We start from the raw sequence: 18,198 nt of genomic DNA, 5'->3' as shown, positions 1-18,198 counted from the left end.
AATATTCAAACCCCTCCCCTTCGAAGTTTTCATGTTTTATCGTTATACAACGTTAAATCACAGTGGATTTAATTTGGCTTTTTTTGACACTGATCAACAGAAAAGGACCCTTTCAGGACAAAGTGAAAATAGATCTCTATAAATTCATCTAAAGTACTTACAAATATAAAACAAAATAATTGATTGCATAAGTATTCATACCCCTTTAATATGACACATGAAATCATAACTAGTGCAGCCAATTTGTTTTAGAAGTCACATAATTAGTTAAATGGAGATTAACTATGTCACCACCCACAGCTCCAATCTGCTAATTAAATTTACTGATGACACTACATTGATTGACCTAATCTCAAATAATAATGAGGCAGCCTACAGAGAAGTCATCACCCTGACACAGTGATGTCAAGAAAACAACCTCTCCCTCAATGTTGCAAAAACAAAGGAGCTGGTTGTGGATTACGGGAGGAATGGAGACAGGCTAACTACTATTGACATCAATGGATCTGGGGTTGAGAGGGAGAACAGCTTTAAGTTCCTTGGTAGACACATCACTGAGGATCTCACGTGGTCTGTACATACTGGCTGAGTAGTGAAAAAAAGCACAACAGCACCTCTTTCACCTCAGACGGTTGAAGAAGTTTGGCATGAGTCCCCAAATTCTAAGGATTTTCTACAGGGGTACAATTGAGAGCATCCTGACTGGCTGCATTCACTAGCTGATACGGGAACCGTACTTCCCTCAATCACAGGAATCTGCAGAGAGTGGTGTAGACAGCCCAGCGCATCTGTAGATGTGAACTCCCCACTATTCAGGAAATTTACAGAGACAGGTGTGTAAAAAGGGCCCTAAGGATCATTGGGGACACAAGTCAGCCCAACCACAAACTGTTCCAGCTGCTACCATCCGGGAAACAGTTACATAGCATAAAAGCCAGGACTAACAGGCTTCGGGACATCTTCTTCCAACAGGCTATCAGACTGATTAATTCAAACTGAAACAATTGTATTTCTATGCTATATTGATTGTCCTGTTGTACATACTATTTATTACTAATTACCATAAATTGCACATTTAGATGGAGATGTAACAAATATTTTCACTCATGTAAAAGATGTAAGAAATAAAGTCAAGTCAATTCAATCTGTGTCCAGACAAGATGTTTCAATTGACGGTAGTTAAAAATACACCAGTATCTGAAAGATCCAACTGCACCATGAAGGCAAAAGAACACTCCAAGCAACTCCGCAAAAAGGTTATTGAAAAGCACAAGTCAGGAGATGGATACAAGTGTAGGGTTCTCAGATTATTTACTGCATGTTAACTGCTAACTGCATATATAAAATGGTTCTTTGTAGCGTTACAATGAAATGGCTTCTGTGTGGGTAACTGATGAGGTAATGCTCTGTTTAGTTGGAATGTTTGGGTTATAATTATTGATAATGGAGGAACTAACCAATGGTAGCGATGTTGTTCTATCTGTACATGTGGGAACCTGGAGTGAGTGCGCGGGCTTCTCGGGAGGAGAACCGAAGAGGAAGGACGTGCTGGATGCGCTCTGGTTGACCATTGAGGTTGGTCCCGGGTGGCGGGTCGAGGAGGTGGGAGAAGATCGAATAGCGGACCAAAGACTGTGAAATTGAGCTCCAATGGTTGTGCACAAAGTGATTGAACTCTGATAAGTTTTGGCACCGTTTCTTTTCTTTTTATATTGTATCGCTATTAATTACCCAGTTCTAGTATGATTCATAAAGTGTACTCTGTAAACATACATGGTGTGTGGTCTGATATTGTGTGTGCAAGTTTGTATCACTGTGCATTTCACAGCATCCACACAAACAGGAGACACGGTTCGTCAGGTGGACGGATTTTCCCCGAGACATACATAAGCCGATAGCGTGGGCATTACAAGAAAATTTCCAAGACACTGAATATCCTTGGAGTACAGTTAAGTAAATCATCAAGAAACGGAAAGAACTAAAACAGCTGTAAATCTGTAAAGAGACCGAACACACAACTGTTGCCTGGGTGATTCACCTGTCACAGCTTTATGGGAGGGTGGCAAAGAGAAAGTCTCTGTTAAAAAAAATTAGATGAAATCTCAGCTAGAGTTTGCCAGAAGGCAGATGGGAGACTGAAGTCAGCTGGAAGAAGGTTCTATAGTCTGCTGAAATCAAAATTGAGCTTTTTGGCCATCAGACCAAATGCTATGTTTGGCATAAGCCAAACTCCAGACTTCATGAAAAACACACCATTCTACTGTGAAGCGTGGTGGTGGCTGCATCATGCTGTGGGGATGCTTCACTGCAGCAGGCCCTGGAAGGCTTGTGAAGGTAGAGGGTAAAATGAATGCAGCAAAATACAGGGAAATCCTGGAGGAAAACCTGATGCAGTCTGCAAGAGAACTACAACTTGGAAGAATATTTGTATTCCAGCAAGACGATGACCACAAGCATAAAGCCAAAGCTGCACAGGAATGGGTTAAAAACAACAAAGTTAATGTCCTGGAGTGGCCAAGTCAGAGTCCAGACCTCAATCCAAATGATAATTTGTGGCTGGACTTGAAAACGGCTGTTCACTCACAATCCCATGCAATCTGACAAGAGCTTGAGCAGTTTTATAAAGAAAAATGGGGGGGGGGAAATTGCAGTGTCCAGATGTGCAAAGTTGATAGAGACCTATCCACACAGACTCAAGACTAATTGCTGCCAAAGGTGCATCTACTAAATATTGACTTGAAGGGGTGAATACTTATTCAATCAATTATCTTGTGTTTGATATTTGAAATTAATTTAAATCACTTTATAGAGATTTGTTTTCCCTTAGACAAGAAAGTCTTTTCCTGTTGATCAGTGTCAAAAAAAGCTACATTAAATACAGTGTGATTCAACATTGTAAAACAATAAAGCATGAAAACTTCTATGGAGGTGAATACTTTTTATAGGCACTGTAGTTTACACCCTGTCCAATAGCTCTAGCAAAGACATATTTGAGATAGTGCCACTAAACAGTGCAGGTCCCCGCCCTTCAGAACTGATTTTCTGCACTCAATCTACTTTGTCATAGAATTTACAAATTAATTTCATGTTGAAGACTTCAAAAAGTTTGTTACATACAGATTACTATCTCACAGGGCAATGTAAGCTTCAGGCACGTGTTATTACATGTGCAAAATTATACAATCTTAAAGTTTCATTATATGCTGAGCACATTAAAAAACCAGTTGGGTTTCCACAATTGATTTAATGGTGCAACTGACTCCCACAGCATTTAAAAATTATATTCTATACAAATTAATTTGTAGGTCATGTTTTGAATTATTCTAGTAACATTAAATAAAACAAATCAAATAGTGCATTTTAAATTGTACTGTTTGGCAGCATAGTTTCAAGATAGACATTGTCATCAATAATTGCTCACTGAACATGTAATGTCGTCAAGATGCTTGACAAGGTCAACGAGAGGCTGGCATTTCCCATGACTGGGGTGTCCTGAGCCATGGGAACGAGTATAAGTGAAGGACAGAGATGAGAAGACATTTTTCCATTCATATTCAAGTGAATTTTTTGTAATTCTCTGTTCAGGAGGGCTCATATTCCAAGCTTAAGACAGACACTAATGGAGTTATTGCAAGAAAGTGACATTGAGGTAAAAGAACTGTTGTAAGCTTGTTAAGTGGTAAGAGTGTACAGGTTTGAATGGCTACACCTACTGAAGTTGCTTACGTTAAGTATTGTCCTAATTTACATGAACAATCTGTCAGTTAAACTGCAGGAGCTAACAGTTATACTGCAAATTAGTTCATCAGGAAACTGGAATTATATTTGGCTAGAACTAACTATAGGTTATGTCTATTAAATATCTACAAATACCTATTACAAACAAAAGTCAATGAAGAATATCAATTCAGGAATTTATTGAGATGCAAACTAAAATATTTTCAACTACAGCATCAAATTTCTTCAAAAGCTTGATGAATCATAAACATATATCAAACTATTTTTCATTTAGAGGAAGTGCTAGACTATTATTGTTTTTACATACAATAAAGGTTGGTGCATGTTTCTCAGCTTAATCAGTCATATAAAAATTATGCAAGAACAGCTTTAAAGATACAAGTTTTCCCAAGGAAACGTACATACTGTTTATACCAAATGTGAAGAATCTATCAGCAGGATTTCACATATCTCATTTATAACAGTTATATTAAAGTTTCCATCTCTGTGATATACAAGACTACTTTTCTAAATACTGTATTTTCCAGAATAAGTCAAAGGCAGGAGTATATAAACTAAGAAGTCCTGAGGGACTATAAAGTTAATAAAAAAGGAAAAATTGACTTTGAGAGAAAACTGACAAATAACAATAAAACAAGGGGTTTTATGGATATATGAAAATGAAGGAGCTAGATCAAATGTGGGATCCTCTGGAGCAGGGGTTCCAAACGTGGGCTCCATGGACTTAACAGTATTGGTTCATGGCATAAAAAAGGTTGAGAATCCCTGCCTAGAGAGTGAGAATGGGAAATTAACATTAAGAAACAAGGAAATCTAGATAAATTAACTCAATACCTTGCATATGTCTGTACAGCCCGTAGTGTAAATACCCCAAAGGTATGATAGACTAGTTTCAAACAGAATGAAACAAGCACTATCACATAGGACAATGTATTAAAAAACGATTAGGACTTCAGACAGATGAGTTGCCAGGTTGTGAAGGTTTTAGAGGAAATGGCTGCAAAGTTATAAGGAAGTACCAGAGGATTGGGAAAACTGCAGACATTAGGAAGAAGGCAAAAAGCAGTTAACTATCAGCTTGTTAACTCTTTAACATCTGTTGTTGACAAGATGCTGGAGTCTTTAATCAAGAAACAAATATAGAGACTTAGTGAGGCTTAAGACGTAGATGTGACTTGTTCGCTCAGGAGGTATTTGACAATGCACCACATAAAAGGATAGTCGTCTATAAGAGCCAGTGGTACAGAGGGAAATATGTTAGCACTGACTGCAGATTAGTTATGGCAAAGACAACAGAACAGGGTTTTTTTTGTGAGTTGTGTGCCATAAGGAGTGGCTTTTGGCTCTCAGTTATGTATAATTTATACCAATGACCTGCAGGAGGAGACACAGTCTAAGATATCCACGTTTGCTGATCACACGAAAGTAAGTGAGGAGGTATGTTTCACCAAGAATTTTTGAACTCTTTAACAGGATACAGATAGATTGTGAGTGGGTAAAAACCTGGCAAATGGAACTTTATGTGGGAAAGTGTGAGGTTACTCACTTCAGTAAAAGCAGTCTAAAAGCAAGACTAGCACTGAAATGGAGAAAGACTCCAGAGGAGTGAATAGATCTAGCTGTACCTGTGTAGAATTCAAAAGAAGTCAGTAGTTAGGTGCAACAAGCAGTTAAGAAGGTAATGCAGATATTAGCCTCATTGCAAGAGTATTTAAATTTAGTAATGGGGGAAGTATTATTACAAGTGTGTGTGAGGCCACACCTGAAGTACTGTGGCAGTCCAAAATAGATTGACAAAGCTACCTGCTATACAAGAGGATTATCCAATCACAAGTGGCTAAAGAAATTAGATCATGGTTTTTGAAGTTTAGAAGAATAAAGTGTGATCTTATTCAAACATAGAAGATCAAGGGGGCATGATAGTATGTTTCCAACAGAATCTCAAATGAAGGAAAGTATCGTGACACAAATGGGTAGTGATTTATCTTCAGAGCAAAGGCAGATGAGGGCCAACTTTATAGAGGTATATAACATTAATAGAGTGGACACTCAGCACCTTTTGCCCAGGGCAGCTAATACCAGAAGAAATATTTTTCAAGTCAAGTCACTTTTATTGTCATTTCAACCATAACTACTGGTACAGTACCCAGTAAAAATGAGAATAGTACAGTACAGGCTCTTTGGTCCACAATGTTGTGCCGACCCTTAAACCCTGCCCCCCCATATAACCCTCCAACTTAAATTCCTCCATATACCTGTCTAATAGTCTCTTAAATTTCACTAGTGTATCTGCCTCTACCACTGACTCAGGCATTCCACGCACCAACCATTCGCTGAATAAAAAACCTTTCTCTAATATCCCCCTTGAACTTCCAACCCTTTACCTTAAAGCCATGTCCTCTTGTATTGAGCAGTGGTGCCCTGGGGAAGAGGCGCTGGCTGTCCACTCTATCTCTTAATATCTTGTACATCTCTATCATGTCTCTTCTCATCCTCCTTCTCTCCAAAGGGTAAAGCCCTAGTTCCCTAAATCTCTGATCATAATGCGTAATGCATACCCTCTAAACCAGGCAGGTTCAGTCAGGCCCCAGGGACTTATCCGTCTTAATCTATTTTAACAATTCCAACACCTCCTCTCCCTTAATATCAACATGCTCCAGAACTTCAACCTCACTCATATTGTCCTCACCATCATCAAGTTCCCTCTCATTGGTGAATACCAAAGAGAAGCATTCATTGAGGACCTCGCTCACTTCCACAGCCTCCAGACACATCTTCCCACCTTTATCTTTAATCGCCTTCACTCCTGTCATCCTTTTGTTCTTCACATAATTGAAGAATGCCTTTGGGTTTTCCTTTAACCTACTTGCCAAGACCTTCTCATGCCCTCGTCTTGCTCTCCTCAGCCCCTTCTTAAGCTCCTTTCTTGCTACCCTATATTCCTCTATAGACTCATCTGATCCTTGCTTCCTAAACCTTACGTATGCTGCCTTCTTCCACCTGACTAGATTCTCCACCTCACTTGTCACCCATGGTTCCTTCACTTACCATTCTTTATCTTCCTCACCGGGACAAATTTATCCCTAACATCCTGAAAGAGATCCCTGAACATTGACCACATGTTCATAGTACATTTCCCTGCAAAAACATCATCTCAATTTACACCTGCAAGTTCTAGCCTTATAGCCTCAAAATTTGCACTTCCCCAATTAAAAATTTTCCTATCCTCTCTGATTCTATCCTTTTCCATAATAATGTTAAAGGTCAGGGAGCAGTGGTCACTGTCCCCCAGATGCTCACCCACTGACAGATCTGTGACCTGACTCAGTTCATTACCTAATACTAGATCTAGTATGGTATCCCCCCCAGTCAGCATGTCAACATACTGTGACAGGAATCCGTCCTGGACGCACTTTTCCATGGAATTAATCAGCTGCCAATCAATATTAGGGAAGTTAAAGTCACCCATGATAACAACCCTGTTATTTTTGCACCTTTCCAAAATCTGCCTCCCAATCTGCTCCTCAGTATCCCTGCTTCTAGCAGGGGGCATATAAAATACTCCGAATAGAGTAACTGCTTCCTACTTGTTCCTGACTTCCACCCATACTGACTCAAAACAGGATCCTGCTACATTACCCACCCTTTCTGTAGCTGTAATAGTATCCCTGTCCAGTAATGCCACCCCTCCTCCCCTTTTCCCCCCTTCCCTATCCCTTTTAAAACACTGACATCCAGGAATATTGAGAATCCATTCCTGCCCTGGTGCCAGCCAAGTCTCTGTAATGGCCATTACATCATAATTCCATGTATGTATCCAAGCTCTCAGTTCATCACCTTTGTTCCTGATGCTTCTTCCATTGAAGTACACACACTTTAGCCCTTCTTCCTTACTATCCTTACACCCTTAATTCTGCTTCTCTTTCCTCAAAGCCTCTTTATATGTTAGATCTGGATTTACTCCATGCACTATACTTGCAGTTCCCACATGACCTTTATCCTCCTCCATCTCACTATCTGCTCTAACACCCTGGTTCCCCTCCCCCTGCAAATCTAGTTTAACCCCCCCCCCCCCCCCCAACGGAGCAGCACTAGCAAACCTTCCCGCAAGGATATTAGCTCCCCACCAGTTCAGGTCAACCTGTCCCATTGGAACAGGTCCCACCTTCCCTGGAACAAGGCCCAATTGTCCAGAGACTTGAAACCCTCCCTCCTGCACCAACTCCTAAGCCACGAATTTAGCTGCATTATCTTCCTGTTTCTGGCCTCACTAGCATGTGGCAGCATGGGTAGCAATCCTGAGATTGCAACCCTGGAGGCCCTATCCTTCAACTTTGCATCCAACTCCCTAAACTTTCTTTGTAGGACCTCCTCCTTCTTCCTATCCACGTCATTGGTCCCTACATGGACCACGGCATCTGGCTGCTCACCCTCCCTCTTGAGAACATGGAGAACTCGATCCGAGATATCGCGGACCCTGATACAAGAGAGGCAACAGACCATCCGGAATTCTCAATCTCTGCCGCAGAACCTCTTATCTGTCCCCCTAACTATTGAATCCCCTATCACTACTGCTCTCCTCTTTTCCCTCCTTCCCTTCTGAGCTGACGGTCCAGTCTCGGTGCCAGAGATGCAACCACCGCAACTTGTCCCTGGTAGGTCGGCCCCACCGACAGTATCCAAAACAGTATACTTATTATTGATGGGAACGGCCACAGGGGTGCTCTGCTCTTCCTGTCTATTTCCCTTCCCTCTCCTGACAGTCACCCAACTACCTGTCTCCTGACTTTTAGGGGTGACTATCTCCCTGAAACTCCTGCTTATTTCTGCCTCTGCCTCACGAATGATCCAAAGTTCATCCAGCTCCAGCTCCAGTTCCCTAACTCGGTTTGTCAGGAGCTGCAGCTGGATGCACCTTTTACAGGTGTAGTCATCAGGGACAGCTGAGCTCGCCCTGACTTCCCACATACTGGAAACGGAGCACTCGACTGCCCTAACTGCTGCCTCCATTACCTACCCCTAAGCTAATTAGAGGTATTAAAGGAGCTCACCCAGCCTTACTTCACAGGGAGCAAGCTCATCCTCAGCCTCTGCTCGCTGAAGCTTCTTGAGCCAAAGCCTTCCTACTTTGTCTCCTTTCCTACTCTGTCGCTCCGTTAATCTGCTCGCTTTTTAAACTCTCCTGCTGATCTCACAGGCTGACCTTCACGTGCTTGCGCAGTCGTGCCCCGTTCAAACTGCCAACGAAGTTACCTCAACAGAAAATGAAACAACAGAAAAGCACACTAGACTACCTGAAGCAACACAAAATTATACTAGACCATGTGAAACAACACAAAACTACATGAGATTTCAGACCTACACGGGACTACATAAAGAGTGCAAAACAGTACGATAATTAATAAATAAGACAATAGGCAAGTAAAGAGCAAATTACAATATAAAAATAAATGATGCAAAAGTAATGTAAGTGTAAACAATGTTTTAGCAGGAATTGGTAAAGAAATGAGCAAAAATTGCGGGGGGGGGTGTCTCTCTCTCTCTCTCTCTCTCTCTCTCTCTCTCTTACGATCTGAGACGGCGTAATTTTTTTGAGTAAATGGAGGAAAGTTTGTACACTGAATGGACAGTGCCTATGGGTGGTGGCAGAAGCTGACATGCACTTCAATAGGCACATTTAACAGACTCTTTGATAGGTACATAGATTAAAAAAAGGATTGTAGGCAATGTGCGGGGGGGGGGGGGTCGTTAGATTGATCATGGAGTAGGGTTGTATACATTCAGTGGCCATTTTATTAAATACACCTGCTCGTAACTGGAAATATCTAATCCGCTAATCATGTGGCAACCACTCTATGCGTAGATACTAGCAGACATAGTCAATAGGTTCAGTTGTTTTTCAGACCAAATATCAGAATAAGAAATAAATGTAATCTAAGTGACTTTGGCCATGCAATGATTGTTGGTGCCAGACAGGGTGGTTGGTGTATTTTCGAAGTTGCTGATCTCCTGGGATTTTTATACCCAATAGTCTCTAGAGTTTATAGAGAAAGGTGCGAAAAACAAGAAGAAATCCAGCAAGCCATATTCTATGGGAAAAACATCTTGTTAATGAGAGAGGTCATAGCAGGATGGCCAGACTCGTTCAAGCTGATAGGAAGGCGACAGTAACTCAAACTATATGTTACAACAGTGGTGTGCAGAAGAGCAGCTCTGAATGCACAATACTTCAAATCTTGAAGTGGATGGGCTACAGCAGCAGAAGACCACAGACATACATGCATATATTTAGTGGCCACTTTATTAAGTACCTCCTGTACAGAATAAAGTGGCTACTGAGTGCGATTTGACATATTTTAGACTGAAGGGCAGGTACTAAGCAGTCAGTATTTTTGCAGAAGGTTGGAAATATCTGATACTCTACTTCGGAGAACCCCAGAATTTCACCATTCACTACAAGAAGAGGTACAGCAGCCTGAGATAGAAGAGGAGTTGTGACCTGGGAGTACACAGCTGTCATTTAGGGTATAGGCATCCATTAGTCTCGTGAGACCATGGATTTGCACCTTGGAAGGTTTCCAGGGTGCAGGCCTGGGTAGGGTTGTATGGGTACAGTACAGTTGCCCAAGCTGCAAGCCTTCCCCTCTCCATGCCACCAATGTTTCCAAGGGAAGGGCACTAGGACCTAAGCACTGGAGTTGTTGCAGAGCAGTGTGTTGTTAAATGCCTTGCTCAAGGACACAACATGCTGCCTGTCACTCAGGTTAGGTAAGCTGTAACTGAATTATATATAGTGTCTTCTCAAGCCACAGGTGAGGTCCCGGAGGACTGGCAAGTCACCAATCTTGTACCTCTATTTAAGACGGGAACAAGGGAAAATCCTGGGAACTATAGACTGCTGAGTCTCACATAAGTTGTAAGGAAATTGATAGAGAAAATACTCAGGGATAGGATATATGAACATTTGAAAACTCTTGGCCTAATTAGGGAGAGCCAGCATGGCTTTGTGCCTGGTAGGTCGTGTCTTACCACCCTGAGTTTTTTAACAAGGTTACAAGAGAGATTGATGAGGGAAGTGGATGGTGTCTACATGGATTTTAGTAAAGAGTTTGACAAAGTCCGTCATGGGAGGCTAACACAGAAGATTAAGATGCATGGGATTTGTGGTGAATTCCCTGTTTGGATTCGGAACTGGCTTGCACACAGAAGGCAGAGGGTAGTGGTTGAAGGGACTTATTCAAACTGGAGGTCTGTAATTAGTGGAGTTCTGCAAGGATCTGTGCTGGGACCTCTGCTGTTTGCAATGTAACAATGTGGATGAAAATGTAGATGAGCAGGTTAGTAAATTTGCAAATGATACCAAGATTGTTGGAGTTGGGGATAGTGTAGAAGATAGGCAAAGAAATCAGCATGATCTAGATCATTTGCAGATACGGTCTGAGAAATGGCAGCTGGAATTTAACCTAGATAAATGTGAAGTTTTGCACCTCGGTGGGGCAAATGCAAGGAGACAGCATGTTGTTAAGGGCCAGGTCCTTAATAGTGTTCCTGAGCAGAGAGATCTTGGGATCCAAGTTCATAGCTCCTTGAAAGTAGCTACACAGGTTGATAAGGTAGTTAAGGCAGCTTATGGAATGCTTGCTTTTGTTAGCTGAGGCATTGAGTTTAAAAGTCAGGAGGTTTTGATGCAACTTTTTAAAACTCTGTTTAGTCCACATCTGGAGTATTGTGTACAATTCTGGTTGCCCCACTATAGCTAGAGTGTTGAGACTTTGGAGACAGTGCAGAAGAGATTTACCAGAATGCATGGTTTAGAAAGCAGGTGTTATCAATAGAGGCTGAGGGGAGATCTGATAGAAGTTTACAAGATTTTGAGAGGCTTACATTGAGTGGACAGAGAGTATGTTTTCCAAGTTTGAAATAACTAATACCATTGGGCACACATTGAAAGTGAGATGGGGTATGTTCAAGGGGGATGTGAGGGACAAGTATTTTTTTACTCAGAATCATGGATGCCTGGAATGCTCTGTCTGATATGGAGGTAGAGGCTTTTAAAAGATTTTTTGGATAGATACAAGGAAGATGGAGCAATATGGACTAGGTGTAGTTAGGAGGGATAGTGTTTGGGTGTTTGTGATCTGCTTCTCAGCTGGTTTGGCAAGACACTGTGGGCCAAATGGCTGGTCCCTGTGCTGTATTCTTCTACATTCTGTGAATAGCAAGGTTGGTGTGAGGGGCTGCATAACAAATACTGCTGCTTATTTTTAATATCATTCTGTAAATTGCCTTTGGAGAATACATCTTACCTTCACATCCACTGTGCGTGACCTCTGCAAAGGGATTATCACACTGATTGCACTGACGTCCAATCACTCCTGGTCTACAGTGACATTGGCCGGTTTCTTGATCACATGACCTGGAAAACGAGCCAATGGGATAGCAGTCACAAGGTAGGCATGCATCGCTTCCAACAGGACGATAGTGAAATTCCTGAAAGAACAAAAACAAATTCACGTTGAGTTTACATTAGGGATTTTATAATTAAAACATGTGGAGTTTCTAAAGACCAAAAACATATTAATCATAATAATATCTAATTAATCCATAAATCATATACACCGGGAATTTTAATGCAACTTAAATAAAACTAGTACTTTATTCATGTGACATTAAAAATGGCTGGTTTGCAGGACTGAACACTTTTGACAGGTACAGATCTGCTCTTTCGTACATGATCTTGGATTCAAATCCAGCTCAAACAAACCTAATGCTTCACAAATCACTTTTTCATAAATGTTGAATACAGCAAAGGATAGAACATTTTTTATTCAATTTTTTAGAACTCTGAGAACATTTCTAATGTAGGCAATGAAATATATTGTTTTACGGCTGCAATGCAATGTGTGATAATGGAATTGAAAATGAAAGTTAGAAAGGCATGCACACACTCAGTGACCACTTTATTAGAACACCTGCTCATTAACATAACTATTTAATCAGCCAATCATATGGCAGCAACTCAATGCATAAAAGCATGCAGACATGGTCAAGAGGTTCAGTTGTTGTTCAGAGCAAACATTAGAATGGGATAAATGTGATCTAATTGACTTTGACTGTGGAATGATTGCTAGTGCTAGATGGAATGGTTTGACTGCTGGTCTCCTGGGATTTTCACACTCAACAGTCTCTGGAGTTCACAGGGAACAGTGCAAAAACAAGAAACATTGAGTGAGCTGCAGTTCTGTGGGCAAAAATGTTTTTTTTTAATGAGAGAGAGATTAGAGGAGAATGGCCAGACTGGTTCAAGCTGACAGGAAAGTGATAGTAACTCAGATAGTTACGCATTTACAATAGTGACATGCAGAAGAGCATCTCTGAACACAGCAGAATACCACAGCAGTTTCCACACCTGTAACTAAAAGTGGCCACTGAGTGTAGAGCTAAAGAAAAGAAAACTAAGTCGCTACAGATAATTAAAACAGAATATGAAGAATATAGTCACAAACAAGAGGAAATCTGCAGATGCTGGAAATCCAAGCACCATACAACCACAGAACTTCCTCATGAATCAGAAATCTATCTTCTTATGGCTTCTCAGTTGCCAATAGTAGGTTAATAAATATAAAAAAAACAACATAATACACAAAAATGCTGGAGGAACTCAGCAAGCCAGGCAGCATCAATGGAAAAAAGTACAGTCAACATTTCCCAATATACTAGAGGCCACACAAGGGGCACCAGACACAGTCTATGATCCCAACAGACTCACAGGTGAAGTGTTGCCTCACCTGTAAGGACTGGTTGGGGCCCAGAATGGTACTGAGGGATGAAGTGTAGGATTAGGTACAGCACTGCTTGCAAGGATAAGTACCAGGAGGGAGATCAGTGGGGAGGAATGAATGGATATGTGAGTTGCTTAGGGAGCAATCTCTGTGGAAAGCAGAAGACTGCTTTGCCGGGTTACACAGATTGGGAGATTGCTTTACTAAGCACCTATGCTCCATCTGCCAGTAGACTGGGATCTCCCAGTGGCCGCCCATTTTAATTCTATTTCTCATTCCGATATGTCTATCCATGGCTTCCTCTACTGCCGCGGTGAAGCCATAGTCAGGTTGGAGGAACAGCACCTTATATTCCATTTGGGTAGCCTGTAAACCTGATGGCATGAACATCAATTTCTCAAACTTATGGTAATGCCCACCCCCTCTCATTCACCACTCCCCATCCCCTTTTCCCTCTCTTACCTTATCTCTTTGCCTGCCCATTGCCTCCCTCTGATGCTCCACCTTCTTCTTTCTTCTATAGGCTTCTGACCTCTCCCATCATATTTTCCCTTCTCTTTTACCAATCAACTTCCCAGCTCTTTACTTCACCCCTCCTCCCACCTTCTATCTCTGACTCCTCATCTGTTTTTCTACAATTTTGCTGACTGGTCTCGGCCCAAAACATCGACTGTACTCTTTTCCATAGATGTTGCCTGACCTGCTGAGCTCCTCCAGCATTTTGTGTGTGTTGCATGAAGAACATAGTTGTCAGTTTGACATGAGTAGAAGGGCTCCCCCACCAACTGGCAGTGCAATGAGCTTGTGATTTCCTATGAAACAAGCATGAGTAGTCTCATTTTCCAATAATATCTAATATACTTAACAGTAATTAATAATAAGTGGTTAACATACCTAATAATAATTGAGTTACGAAGTTGCTTATACTTCAACACACACTAGATAAAACATCAACTGCTCTGAGAAGCAAACATCAGTCTAGTGAACAAACTACCAACTTACTGTGCATTTAAAACACATTGCCAAGGTAGAATCATTGTGATGATTATGCTTATACTGTAATGAATAATGAGAAATAACATTGTATCTCTATGATCCAAACTGAAGAAATTGCTGCCTGTGGCAAGTGGAAAAGCAGACTACAGAAGTGAACTAATTGAGAGGTAGTAACACATTCCACATAAAGTTAGTCTGATGGAACTAAAGATAGAAAGGTGAATCTACAACTCAGTATGGGATGTCAGGAAAAGAGCTATTTTTGCTTGTTCAGCATTAATCAGGCATTACAATTTATAATACAAGGCAACACATATCCATACTTAAACTTGCATGCACTCTCAGGGGGAAACAGAGGATGACACCCACCTTACAATGGCATTGGCCATTTGTCTTGTTGCAATCAGGATCAAAACCTTTACTGATATCACAGTTGCAAGGCCCACACGTTGGGTTTCCCCACCATCCTTTGGGACACTGCTGGTCAATTCTAAACCAAGTGTTAGAAGTGAAAAATTCATTATATGTGAAGACACATGCTAAAATACAGTCTCTCATATCTCAAAGCACTTCACAGCCAATAGAACATAGAAAACCTACAGCACAATACAGGTCCTTTGGCCCACAAAGTTGTGCCAAATATGTCCCTACCTCAGAAATTACTAGGCTTCCCTAAAGCCCTCTATTTTACTAAGCCCCATTTCTAAGGTCATTTCTTCGGCAGTTTGAACAGGGCACAAATGTGCAAGCGCATGAAAGTCAGCCTCTGAGATCAGCGGGAGAGTTTAAAAGGCGAGCAGATTAACGGAGCGGGCAACGGAGTAGTGGGAGACAGAGTAGGAAGGCTTTGGCTCGAGAGGCTTCAGCGAGCAGAGGCTGAGGACGAGCTTGCTCCCAGTGAGGTAAAGCTGGGTAAGCTCCTTTAATAACTCTAATTAACTTAGGAGTAGTAAATGGAGGCAGCAGTTAGGGCAGTCGGGTGCTCCGTTTGCAATACGTGGGAAGTCAGGGCGAGCAGAATTGTGCCTGATGACCACACCTGTAAAAGGTGCATCCAGCTGCAGCTCCTGACAAACAGAGTTAGGGAACTGGAGCTGGAGCTGGATGAACTTTGGATCATTCGTGAGGCAGAGGCAGAAATAAGCAGGAGTTTCAGGGAGATAGTCACCCCTAAAAGTCAGGAGACAGGTATCTGGGTGACTGTCAGGAGAGGGAAGGGGAAGGGGAAGGGGAAGGGGAATAGACAGGAAGAGCAGAGCACCCCTGTGGCCATTCCCATCAATAATAAGTATACTGTTTTGGATACTGTTGGTGGGGACGACCTACCAGGGACAAGTTGCAGTGGTTGCATCTCTGGCACCGAGACTGGACCGTCAGCTCAGAAGGGAAGGAGGGAAAAGAAGAAAGCAGTAGTGATAGTGATAGCAGTAGTTAGGGGGAAAGATAAGAGGTTCTGTGGAAGAAATTGAGAATCCTGGATGGTCTGTTGCCTCCCTGGTGCCAGGGTCCGCGATATCTTGGATCGAGTTTTCAGTATTCTCAAGAGGGAGGGTGAGCAACCAGATATCGTGGTCCGTGTAGGGACCAACAACAACGTGGATAGGAAGAAGGAGGAGGTCCTGCAAAGGGAATTTAGGGAGTTAGTTGCAAAGCAGAAGGACTGGACCTCCAGGGTTGCAATCTCAGGATTGCTACCCATGTCACGTGCTAGTGAGGCTATAAACAGGAAGATAATGCAGCTAAATACGTGGCTAAGGAGTTGGTGCAGGAGGGAGGGCTTCATGTTTCTGGACAATTGGGCCTTGTTCCAGGGAAGGTGGGACCTGTTCCGATGGGACAGGTTGCACCTGAACTGGAGGGGGACTAACATCCTTGCGGGAAGGTTAGCTAGTGCTGCTCCAGGGGGTTTAAACTAGATTTGCAAGGGGAGGGGAACCAGAGTGTTAGAGCAGATAGTGAGGTGGAGGAGGATAAAGGTCATGCGAGAACTGCAAGTATAGTGCATGGAGTAAAGCCAGATCTAGCATATAAAGAGGCTTTGAGGAAAGAGAAACAGAATAAAGGGTGTAAAGGTAGTGAGGTAGAAGGGCTAAAGTGCATGAACTTCAATGCAAGAAGCATCAGGAACAAAGGTGATGAACTGAGAGCTTGGATACATACATGGAATTATGATGTAGTGGCCATTACAGAGACTTGGCTGGCACCAGAGCAGGAATGGATTCTCAATATTCCTGGATTTCAGTGCTTTAACAGGGATAGAGAGGGGGGAAAAGGGAGGAGGGGTGGCATTACTGGTCAGGGATACTATTACAGCTACAGAAAGGGTGGGTAATGTAGCAGGATTCTCTTTCAAGTCAGTATGGGTAGAAGTCAGGAACAGGAAGGGAGCATTTACTCCCTTAGTATTCTATAGGCCCCCTGATAGCAGCAGGGATACCGAGGAGCAGACTGGGAGGCAGATTTTGGAAAGGTGCAAAAATAACAGGGTTGTTATCATGGGTGACTTTAACCTCCCTAATATTGATTGACACCTGAGTAGTTCCAATGGTTTAGACAGGGCAGAGTTTGTTAAGTGCGTCCAGGACGGATTCCTGTCACAGTATGTTGACTGGCCGACTAGGGGAATGCCATACTAGATCTAGTATTAGGTAACGAACCAGGTCAGGTCACAGATCTCTCAGTGGGTGAGCATCTGGGGGACAGTGACCACTGCTCCCTGGCCTTTAGCATTATTATGGAAAAGGATAGAATCAGAGAGGATAGGAACATTTTTAATTGGGGAAGTGCAAATTATGAGGCTATAAGGCTAGAACTCGCGGGTGTGAATTGGGATGATGTTTTTGCAGGGAAATGTACTATGGACATGTGGTCATTGTTTAGGGATCTCTTGCAGGATGTTAGGGATAAATTTGTCCCGGTGAGGAAGATAAAGAATGGTAGGGTGAAGGAACCATGGGTGACAAGTGAGGTGGAGAATCTAGTCAGGTGGAAGAAGGCAGCATACGTAAGGTTTAGGAAGCAAGGATCAGATGAGTCTATAGAGGAATATAGGGTAGCAAGAAAGGAGCTTAAGAAGGGGCTGAGGAGAGCAAGAAGGGGGCATGAGAAGGCCTTGGTAAGTAGGGTAAGGGAAAATCCCAAGGCATTCTTCAATTATGTGAAGAACAAAAGGTTGACAGGAGTGAAGATAGGACTGATTAGAGATAAAGGTGAGATGTGTCTGGAGGCTGTGGAAGTGAGCGAGGTCCTCGATGAATACTTCTCTTTGGTATTCACCAATGAGAGGGAACTTGATGACGGTGAGGACACTATCAGTGAGGTTGATGTTCTGGAGCACATTGATATTAAGGGAGAGGAGGTGTCGGAGTTGAGGAGCAGAGGGATCTGGGGGTACATGTCCACAGATCCCTGAAAGTTGCCTCATAGGTAGATAGGGTAGTTAAGAAAGCTTATGGAGTGTTAGCTTTCATAAGTTGGGGGATAGAGTTTAAGCGTCGTGGGATAATGATGCAGCTCTATAAAACTCTGGTTAGGCTACACTTGGAGTACTGTGTCCAGTTCTGGTCACCTCACTATAGGAAGGATGTGGAAGCATTGGAAAGGGTATAGAGGAGATTTACCAGGATGTTGGCTTGTTTAGAGAGTATGCATTATGATCAGAGATTAAGGGAGCTAGGGGTTT

The 18,198-nt window shown here is 42.3% G+C and overlaps 1 protein-coding gene across 1 annotated transcript in view; it reads right to left on the bottom strand.

The window, feature by feature from the left end:
• The window catches only part of LOC132377873 (cadherin EGF LAG seven-pass G-type receptor 3-like), a 511,939-nt gene that overhangs the window by 277,154 nt on the left and 216,587 nt on the right, over positions 1–18,198 (bottom strand). Inside the window, exons 14-15 of the mRNA XM_059944310.1 lie at positions 14,886–15,006; positions 12,045–12,228 (exon numbers count right to left, since the gene is read on the bottom strand). Coding sequence (XP_059800293.1) covers positions 12,045–12,228; positions 14,886–15,006 — 305 coding nt within the window. The remainder of the gene's footprint in view (positions 1–12,044; positions 12,229–14,885; positions 15,007–18,198) is intronic.

Source organism: Hypanus sabinus, chromosome 19, assembly GCF_030144855.1.
Source record: "Hypanus sabinus isolate sHypSab1 chromosome 19, sHypSab1.hap1, whole genome shotgun sequence".
NCBI classification, from domain to species: domain Eukaryota; kingdom Metazoa; phylum Chordata; class Chondrichthyes; order Myliobatiformes; family Dasyatidae; genus Hypanus; species Hypanus sabinus.
Note: the sequence above shows the minus strand (reverse complement) of the source record. Positions and strands in the feature narration are given on the sequence as shown.